This window comes from Grammomys surdaster, unplaced genomic scaffold (genome assembly GCF_004785775.1).
Source record: "Grammomys surdaster isolate TR1022 unplaced genomic scaffold, NIH_TR_1.0 372, whole genome shotgun sequence".
NCBI lineage: Eukaryota > Metazoa > Chordata > Mammalia > Rodentia > Muridae > Grammomys > Grammomys surdaster.
The window spans coordinates 2,488,714-2,499,936 of NW_021604791.1; the positions used below are offsets into that span (position 1 = coordinate 2,488,714).

The 11,223-nt window shown below is 34.9% G+C and overlaps 1 protein-coding gene across 1 annotated transcript in view; it reads right to left on the reverse strand.

Annotated features, from left to right (window-relative positions):
- Adgrl3 (adhesion G protein-coupled receptor L3) overlaps positions 1-11,223 on the reverse strand; it is a 444,442-nt gene that overhangs the window by 372,648 nt on the left and 60,571 nt on the right. Inside the window, exon 3 of the mRNA XM_028780743.1 lies at positions 3,075-3,288. Within this exon, the coding sequence (XP_028636576.1) occupies positions 3,075-3,288 (214 nt within the window). The remainder of the gene's footprint in view (positions 1-3,074; positions 3,289-11,223) is intronic.

The following is an 11,223-nucleotide window of genomic DNA, read 5'->3' on the forward strand; positions in this document are numbered from 1 at the left end:
GCACCCCAGATCAAACCAAAGGACCAAAGCCATTCCAGCCTCAAGTTTGGTCAATTTTGATGTCTATGAACAAAATGGTATCTCTCAAAGGGCTATCAGAGTGGACAGTTTTACTGCAGAGAAATGAGGCTGTCTTCTATAAAATTTCCTTTATTTCAAATTTTTCATACTTAAAAGTTAGTTCAGATTTTATGTAACTTGGCCAAATTTAACACAAAGTGTATTTTATGTGTCTCTTTGTCTCATCTGTCTAATGAGATTTAAGAGAACAAGTTAGAAAGGCTTTCTCACAAGTTTATGCAAGGATACAGTAACAGTAACTTTTTACTTAGTAATAATCCTCCCTCAAGACATACTTAATATTTATACCCTGAGATAATCTTTTGAAAAGCTTAAATTTGACAACAAAAAATCCATTTATCTAATACACACTTCAGAAAGTACTTTTCATTTTTATTTCATTTTAATACATTCATCTGATTAGCATAGCCATGTCATTAGCATTCCTAATGTCACAGTTGGTGATTATTTCCATTATTTAATGTGGTTGACATGACATCATAAGAGTTAGTTATAAAAAAGCTAGGTAGACTTGGCCATCAACAGGGACCCAAACTTCTCTCTGTGAGGATCAAACATTTATTTTGGAAACTGAAAACTTAACAGTCCAAAGATGAACAACCACAGTTATTTCAGCCTACTTGAAAAGTCTCCATTAAGAACTTACCAAGACAATTTACTCAAAGTATTTTGTTAGTGCTGAAGGCTGGTTCCTACTGCAGATGTGACACTATGGGAATGCAGGCTAGATACTTCAGCATATTGAGATGGTACATTATTACTAATGTTTGTAATAATTATATAATTATAGATTATTCTGGGATGGTATTAATGGACTAAAACAATTTTAAGGAAAGTCTTCTACATAACAAAACTAATGAAGTTCATGCTTTTGTTATCCATCAATCAGCCCCTAACCCCAAAAATCTGTGCTACCTAAAAGAAACTATACCTATTATGAAATGGAGGCAATCTTACGTCTGATTACCCAACTGAAATAAATAATTATTAAGCCACTATGACATTTATAGTAAACCTTTCCAGAGTAAATATTACACCAACATGGAAAGAAAAGACTAAAATCTTTTTATAACTTTTTATCTAGACTAGATGGAACCTTGTCTGTTTTATAATAATTAAGACACACAAGTAAAGAATTTTCCAACTTTTATCAAATGGATCCTTAACTGCAATACCTTACATTTCTACAGCGCCTGCTTTAGCATAAGTTACTCTTTTATCAGCAGACAAACCAAAGCCCACAATTTGTGCAAAGTGAATTGTCCCTCTAGTATCCTTCAAATGGCGTGTTCACCAGACAGACATGTTATGATTTCTATCAATAAATTATATGTCCAGCATTAACCTAAAGATATTGACTCTGATAGTCTACTAACCACACATAGACATATAAAACGATTTAAAACTTAAGAAATACAGTGAGGCCAGTGAGGCAGTTCAACACATAAAGATACTTGCCTCACTAGGCTAGAGATTTTAATTTAATCCCTGATTCCAGGTAAAAGCTGGAAGGATAGAATCACCAACCTTATAAAAATGGTCCCCTGAAGGCTGTACATCCATCATGACATGTGTGTATTTCCTGCATATTGTATATACACAGTAATAAAATATGTTCAAAGAAGTTAAATAGCTAAAATAAGTATGGGCTTCATTGCCAGAAATGAGAACTCTTTTGGATGTGTTACTTTTTTAACTCTAGGGATTAGGTACAAACCAGTGTATACTGTGTTGCGTTTGTGTTTAGTCAAGTTATTTAGTTTTCTCTGAGTTATAAATTCTCCTCATATTTAATAATGCCTTAATAATGCCATAACCAAAAAATGTCTGAGTAAAAATACTTGTAAGATAGTGCACCTACTCAATTACAATAGGCATTCAGTCAATTCATCACTTAATGATGAATTTCTTAATAACTGATAACACTGATAAAGTAGGAAGTATGAAGACATATAAAGTGAATAACTATTTCCAAGAAATTATTATAATAATAAATGTTTACTATATGTTTCTCTCCTCTCCCTCTGTCTCTCTATATATGCATATATATGTATGTATATATTATACACATTATGTACACATATATATGTATAATTAATATATAAGGAGCTTTTGTTATGACAAATCTTCTTAAATTTTCTTAGAATCAGTTTTCCTTATCTCTTGAAGTTACATGCTACCTGAGTTTATACGTTTTTACGTGGTAATAATTTAGTCAAGCATATTGAATCCATTTCAAATACTATACTGCAAATTAGTATTTTCTTCATTTTTCCAAGGTAAAATAATTCTTTATCAATTACAGATTACTGTGTTCTGATTAATGATTATATAAATTACATATTGATTTATCTTATTTTTATTTATGTGTGTATGTGTGTGTTGGCCTTTCTGCATATGCACCACAGGAATCCAGGTGCCAATGGAGGCCATAAGAGGGGAGTCAGAACCCCTAAAACTGTAGTTACAGGCAGTAGTTGGTGTTTGGTGTCCATGTCAGTGCTTGGAACCAAACTTGGATCTTCTGTAAGAGCATCAACTGCTCTATTTTTTGTTTTAACTGCTTTTAATCACTGGCCCCTAATGTTGGTTTTTGCTTTCTATATTGTTTGTATTCCTAATTCTTACATAATTAGGAAATAATTGTGAATAAGTCTATTTCCACACTATACATTAAGAGAAAATTCTGACTTAGAAAATTTTGTCTCTTTTATAACCACTCCATGGTTAAAGAACACTATCAGTAGATAACACTAGGCAGACTGCATCATGAAACTTACTAATAACGCTACTGAGCTTTCTGTTGTCCTAGCGCCATGGTGCGGATTGTAACACTGCCACTCTGGTTTTACCGAGTGTGGTCTACAGTTGAAACTCTTCTAAAACACAGACGACCACCTTCAAAAACCTTATCCACGTTGTCTATCAAGCCAATTTTCACTGATTTTGATACTTTGATACCCGTGCAAGGAAGAGGTCTGGGGGCACCGTACCTTTGAGACATAATCTTATAGGCATCTGGCAGATAACACCGAATATTCTCCATCTGAGCAGGGTCCGAGTCACAGATCTTGTCATCTGTCCTCCCGTAGTTGGCGCTCTCGATCATGATGACGTCTGTGCCGGGACAGCGGAGCTCAATGGGGTAGCTCTCACAGGAGAGCTCTCTGCGGACCACTGCCATGGGAATTGGGGCGCGGCTGAAAGCTACAGGAAGAGGTAAAAAAGACACCGTCATCACTGTATATCCAAGGACATTACACATATTTGCTTTTACAGCACCTGTGTTAACTAGGACAGGGGCTAAAATAGCAAGGAAATATAGTTTTAAGTAATATGGGATATTTTTCTTTCCAGTAATAACAAATGACAATTTCTCCCGATCGAAGTATAACAACTTCTTAAAAGTCTAAGCTGCCAAAAACTTATTCTGAACTTTTAAAAATGAAATTGATGTTTTCAGGAGATGCATGTCAAATGTAGATAACTTTTTAAAAACAATAAAAATGTATAACCAATACCACATTAAACTTAAATGTAATCAATTTTCAAAATTAATCAATTAATTTAATTTCAAAATTAAATTAATCAATTAACTTCATTTCAAAATTAAACGTAATCAACTTATTGATATTTAACCAAATTAATAAATAAACAACGGCATCATGTGTTTAGTTTAATTGAATATCTTATTTCGTTTTGTGATTACTTGCCTAAGTTTGTACAAGGTAAATTGTTGTAAAAATCTTGCAATGTTAAGAAAAATCCATATTTATTCTTTATGGTTATTACAAGCTAATGTTCTGGTTCTCACATTTTAAATGATTGGTACACATATATACTTAATTTTGCTACAGGAGATATCTATCCTTTTTATGTTGATATTAACATTTTCCCTTTCCTTGCCAGTACATCACTGGAAGAAAGTCAAATGTTTAAATGTCATGAAAGCTAACCAAGTTTTTCTTAAAACATATCATTGAAATTATAATTGAAGCATTTTCCAACTGTGAAATAAGTAGATTTTTAAATATTTTTATGTAAGGGACAGATTAAATTTGCACAGTTAGTTAATTCCCTAATGTGTCCATCCATAAAAATAAGTATTTACAATCTATGGGGTTTTTTTTGTTGTTGTTCTTTTTCTAAGTATGAAATGTGGACGAGAGGGTGATGAGGAGAGGCAGAGATACGAAAGGAAGAGCAGAAGAAGCTAAATGTGATGGCCGTTTTGACTTTAGAAATAGTGATTTCTTTTGAAAACGTCTATTATTTTAAAATTTAGAATGACGTAACTTCTCTCTTATTTCTGCTTGTATCATAGACTCCCTTTAAAACTGCTAAGCAGGATCTAAATCACCAGCCTGGGAGCACAAAGGGAGAGAACCATGGCTCCAGCTGTAGATGTAGTGGAGGATGGCCTTGGGGGGCACAGGTGGGAGAGGAAGTCCTTGGTCCTGTGACGGCTGGATGCCCCAGTGTGGGGGAATTCGAGGGCGGGGAGGTAGGAGTGGGTGGGTGGGTGGGGTCACATCCTCATAGAAGCAGAAGGAAGGGGAGAAGGGATTGGGAGATCCTGGGTTGAGGAGGAAATGGGGAAAGGGCATAACATCTGAAATGTAAATAAAATATCCAATAAAAAATATTATTTAAAAAAAGCTTCTTAGCAGATCACTTAAAGTACTTCTAGCTGGGGATAGAGAGATGAGACAAAGGTCAAGCACACAGCCTACTCTCCTAGAGGGTTTACTTCCGAGAACCCACATCATAGAACTCTTAACTGCCTATTACTGCAGATCCTGAGGATCTGATATCCTCTTTTGGCTGCTATGTTCATCTACACTATGCACATGTACAATGAAATAGGCATGCATATTTACACATAATTAAAAATAAATTAAAAAAAAAATAAAAATAATAAAAAGTACTTTCGCCTGCATTTTACGTTTGATTCCAGAATGGCTGCCTCCCAACATGAAACATATCTCAGCTATATTCTGTCTATTTTCCTTCTCTTACACATAGACAGACAGACATATATACACACACACAGACACACAGAGAGACACACACACATATACACACACAGACACACAGACACCCACACACGAATGTAGCGCACTGTAAACACTGACCACAGACATCATAATTATTGTCATCATGAGAGTCTGACTATAATGTTATTTTCCTACTTTGTCTTGAGCCAACATTTTGTCAGGGTATTGTCATAAAGGAGAAAATCAGTTATCTACTTCTCCTAAATTAAAGCATCCCTGTTTACCATCCAGGAATTCATATAGCTGTCCAAACATTCATACTTCTCTAATATTATTAAGATTCTATCCTCATAAATAGAGACAAGTTTTCTTATCTGAATCTGAAAGAAATGACTGAATGATAAAAAAATTTACTCCAGTTCATGAATCTATGTTCATGATTTTTGTCTCTTAAATGGGACCGTATGGGTGTTCTTGTTTTCAGGAAATTTATTTAAATATTTAAGTTTTAGAATGCCTTGCTACGCCTGTACCTTGGTCTAGCTATTTAAGAAGAATCAGTTTGTAAGTCGTCTGAATGCCGTATTTATCTGGCTAGATTGTGCTGATGTAGTTAGGTTGGAATCAAGTTAATTTAACAAAGAGAGAACACATAAGCAATTCACGCCGACAGAGATCTTGTTGGACTAAGTGGACAATTTGGCTGATTAAACTCATCAGTCAATTTTGTCAAAACATTGACATAGCTTTAATCTGGGTTGTCACTGTCAAAAATATCATGATGATCCAAACATCAGACAGATGCAGAGTCAAGTAAAATGTGAAGGACGAATCTCTTTCTCTCTCTCAACTCCTCCCTCCCTTTCTTTTCATTCCCTCCTCCATCTCTCTCTCTCCTCTCTCTCTCTCTCTCTATATATATATATATATATATATGTATATACATACATACACACACACATGCACACACATACTTGTAAACACATGCACATACTCATGTGGGGGTTGTGTGTGTTTGTATGTGTGTATGTGCATGCGTGTGAAGGGAGAGAGAGAGAGACAGAGACCAGAGTCTCAGAATATGTCAAAAATTCCATGCAAAAGATATACCTAATTAAAAAATATCTTATGCATAAGGTTTAATGATAATTAACTCATTTTCATAACTGTCTTATTTTTTTTAGAACCTTTAGGCATTCCTTTATTAAAAATCTCTATTTTTTGTGGTTCCCTCTTTGGGTTCTCTCCACTAACACCAGGGCTGATCAATGATGCCTGCTTGTATATGCTCTAATGGACCCATGTGTGTAATAACTACACATAGAGAGACAGGCGGCTGGAAGCTAGTGACCAAATAGGACTTAGACATTGTCTCCTGAGTTCCAAGTAGGACTTAGAAACTTTCCAGGATAACTCTAAGGAACAAAACCGAGACTTTCAAATAGAGAAGTATTATATACGGCATGGTGGGTGGTTAGCAGAAGATCATCAATAAGATGTAAAATCCAAACAGATTGAACGACCAGTGATGATTAGTTAGTTGAGGATACTACCTAAAGTAATGTAAGTGGTTCTGCTTTACACACACTGGGTGACGGAAGTCAGAATAATACTTGTATTGCACAATTAATGAGTCATAAATCTAGACTTCAGGAGCAGTGTACAGACCAGAACCAGTAATATGTAAGCAGCACAGGAGTGGACTACTGAGTAAGAGAACAGGGATAGAGCAGCAAGGTTGGAGTTTTCAGTGGTCACTGATCCTTTGAAGGAATCTGATTCTTACTTACTAGAGAAACACAACCAATGGGGTACTGTCTATTCTAGGACTGCATAGACCATATGAACTAAACCATTTGTCAGCACAGTGGGAGATGGGACCTTAAATAGGAGAGGTAAATAAAGCACTTTATTTTTTCTTCATGTGCAGTGATAGACTTTAAAAAATGGTTGTACATAAATGTCCATAAAACAGGAGATAGTATCTACATCCTGTGCTGTTTTTTATAATTGGAAAAAAAAAACAGAACAGTCCACATTTGTATATATTGTTCATTCCCTCCGTTATGCTTTGTTCATGTATTTTTAAAAATAATAATTCTGCCAAGCAGTTTCTTTCGTAAGAATGTAGAAGAAACACAGGATAGAAGGCTAATTTGTATTAGTCAAATGAAAAAAGATCATTCCTTTAAGATGGTAACAGTAAAGAACATATCAGGTGTATGTTAAAGAACATAGCAGCCATAAGATTTGATGGCTAAACTCATAAGGTAAAAGACAGAGAAACAAGGATGGAAACCAGGTCCCTGGCATAGACAGATGGGTTTATATATGCTGCTGTGAGCAAACTCTTGTAGGAGCTGAATTTACAGAGACCTTTAAAAGGTCAGAACTGTAGAGAAGATAACCTGGGTAGGGAGCATAGGCTGTTCTATTGCTTTTAAAGAACATTATGCACTAGTTTTTAATATGCCTTATAAGTCTTTGCTATTCTTCCATGCTTGCTGTCTTTTTCCTTGTCAATGGCTAGCCTTAGTGACAGGTTTCTGATGTATATGGTGTGGAAGGAATGACGGCAGAGTTTTCCAGAGTAGTTCGATGAAATCACAAAGCAATTCAGCCCAAATATTAATGGAACTCAGGCAGGCCAACAACGGAGGAAGGGCCTGAGGAACTAAGGCCCCCTGCTGACAGCCACCGGTACTTCCTTGTAAGGAGTCAGTGAGGAAGCCTGGGAGCCTCACCAGGCACAGACTGCCTTTGTTTAACTGCAGTACATGCATATGATGAAACTAGTCCCCGATTCCTAATGCACAGAAACTATCACAGAATGAATACATTGGTTTTAATCCACTGAGTTTGAAGCTATAGAGCAAAACTTAGAGCTCAGCCTAAAGGAATATCTAGAATTGACTTTGAAACCTTGGATCCTGAGTAATCACCATCCCAGTTGAAAGAAAACTAATGCTAACAGCCCATGCAGATGATCTAATATCACTATCCCATTTATTAGAAAAAAATTAGCTCAATAGATACTATATGTACCACATATATATATATGTATATATACATATATATATGTAAACACCACTGAATTTTGAGTAGATGATGAAGAGGGATTTATTTTTTACATTCCAATGAATATAAGGAAAAATGATCTTTTGAAAATTAAAAGATAAATATGACTCACACCCAGTGAATTCTGAGGAAGAAGTTAACCGACCACGTGTACATGCAGACTAAGGACTATGTAAGTTGTTTCTTAATCACAGATAGGGAAATGGTACTAAAAGGTCTTTATTCTTTTGGCAATGGTATTGGCAAATATTTCATCACTAAATTTTTTGCCATAAAGCAGATATTACCAATTTTCATCCTTCAATGGAGTCTTTGATACGATTTTCTTAAATATGTCTGTTTTCTCTGTGCCATTGCCCCATGCCAACACTTTGATTTAACCAATAAAAGTGTGTCTGGAAAATCCAGTCTAAAATGGCTGTCAGTGAAAGTGTCATTGGAAGCCAAAAGAAATATCAAGTCCACATCTCCTTTAAAGGTGCATATTCTAGCACTATTCCCATACCACGGATTTCAACAGTACTTCAAGAAAGAATAATTTTAATGGTATGTCAGTACCCAGTTAAATGAAATACCTAGAAAATTAAAGTTGACAACATAAAAAAAGAAAAAAAAAGCCCATTAAGTTCTGTATTTAAAAAAAGCATGAAATTTAGATGACACAGTATAAAAAATTAAATGTAAATGAAAAATACCTAATGAGTAATACATTATAAAATATCTGCAATGTATATATTGCGCGCACACACACACACACACACACAAAGCTGTGTACTTCAACAGAAACAGTTTCATGAAGGCTGTTTCACAAGGAGCAAGGGCTTGAATAAGTGAGTTCACATGTAGTTTCTATAATTTTTCAGCAATTACTAAATTTTATTCTACGTTTTCTGCAAATTAAACTTACAGGAAAAAATGTCTCAATTTGAATCAATTTTCATATTATCATAATTTTCCCAATCTCCTAAATGTCAAAAACTTCAATGTGGATACTCAACATGTTCTTAATAATTAAGAATTATAATTCATGATAAACAAGGACTCGGGAAAATGATTACATACTTCAAAAGAAACTTTTAAAAAGACACTCTATGTTTGTTCTACATATGATGTGATCACACACAAATGTGACTACTTGAGACACAAGAGATAGATGTTGTCTAAAACCCCCCTCCACTTAGGTGCCACCTCAGGCCGTGGGTGGTCCTGCATCGAACAGGGGCTGAACAGTCTGCAGCAACTTCAGGGTTACAGCATAAAGTCAAGAAAGTGATTATACTTTCTTTAGTTTGTGAAACACTAATCAATAGCTTATTTAAAAATATCAGCTTAAGGAATAATCACAATTAATGTGAGATCCATTGTAAGACATCATAGAATGATTGGACAGTGGAAATTCTGAATGCTTACTAGTTGCCTTTCAAGAACTAGGAAAGTATTACTTGAATGAAAACATCAGCAATAAATATTTTCAGCATTCGCCTTCCCACTTACTACAGCAGGGAACTCTATCCTATACAAAGGTGGTAGGAAAACAGGGGAAGGAGAGAATGACTTGGTCTGAATGAAGGAAAGGTTCATTGATGCTCTCCAACAACCACAGGACAAAAGGCAACATCCTAAGATAAACTAGTGGTTATATATCAGAAGTAACTGACCTGAACTTACTCAACTTGTCTATAGCATATCCAAGAAGGCAGAGTTTTCCAAAGGATTGTTTAAAATAATTATAATGAAACATCTTTTGACAATGTCAATCAACATGAAAGAGTGCACCAAGTCTTACTAAAACTCAGAGCACAGGAATCCGAGAACATTAAAAACAGACATTGAATCATTATATTGTTAACAGCAGGGTAAGAAGGATAATTAAATCTGCAATGGCCTTCTAGGGTACATACCAAAAATATGAAGGGAAATTCTTTTATCCACTTCAAAGTCACTACTTAGTGTGCAAGAATATGCAAACAGAAGTATTTATTAAAAAGTATCAGCTGACTATTGGTAAGATTTTGAGATCTGTGATGTAATCCAGATAAAATTTAAGAAATATTCCTGTAAAAGCAGTTATAATAAAAAGATATAGGGGCACATGCCCCCAACACTTAGGAGGCAGATATAGTCAGATCTATGTGAGGTTAAGCCCAGCCTGGTCTATAGAGAGAATTCCAAGACAGTCAAGAATACATAGGAAAACACTGACACACACACACACACACACACACACAAACCCTAACTAACTAACTAATAACTAACTAACTAAGTAAGTAAATAAACAAGCAGGGTGTAGGAAGGTGAAGCCAGGGAACAAGAGAGTTGAAAGCTACACGGAGGAGTCCAATCTCACTAAACCTCTACAATAATAGTTCATTGGTGCATTACAGTAGCAGCAGACAATACTATATATAGTTTTTATCATTAATAGACTGAGCTATTACTATAATCTTCTATGATAATCATAGTTACAATTTTACTAAAACCCAGGTAATCATCTCTGGATACCGTCATTTTTCTATAATATAATAATAAAAAGCCTTTATCCCTCAAATTGTACTATTACTTAAAGAAGCATAGACAATATTCAGAATCAATGAAGTTTGGCTGACTTTCTACATTAATGCATCTTGCTACCAGATTACACTATGCTATGAGTTGAATTTTCCTTTCTGCAGACTTTTGGTGGTCCTCCAGTGTTCCCAAGAACCTCATCTGATGTTGACATATTTCCCTACTCTGATTTAGGTCTAACCATTTGTCATAGAAGATTTCACTTACATTTCATCCCTCACAACATTTAAACTAAGTTCTGATGGCATCTGCCAAGCTTTATTTCAAAATAAATTTCTGGGCTTATTATATTCTGATAAGTTAATAAGTTTCAAATTATATGCATGTACTTATAAATTTTTCATCTATTCTCTTCATTAATCCTGACATTTAACTGCATATAAGGTAGTGATAGACATGTAAGTTAGCATGTACATGGACACACAACAGTGTATATATAATTATATCTCTTATGGAAAGTGTTTTTCAGGTTACTTTTCTACTCTTGATGGTTTATTTT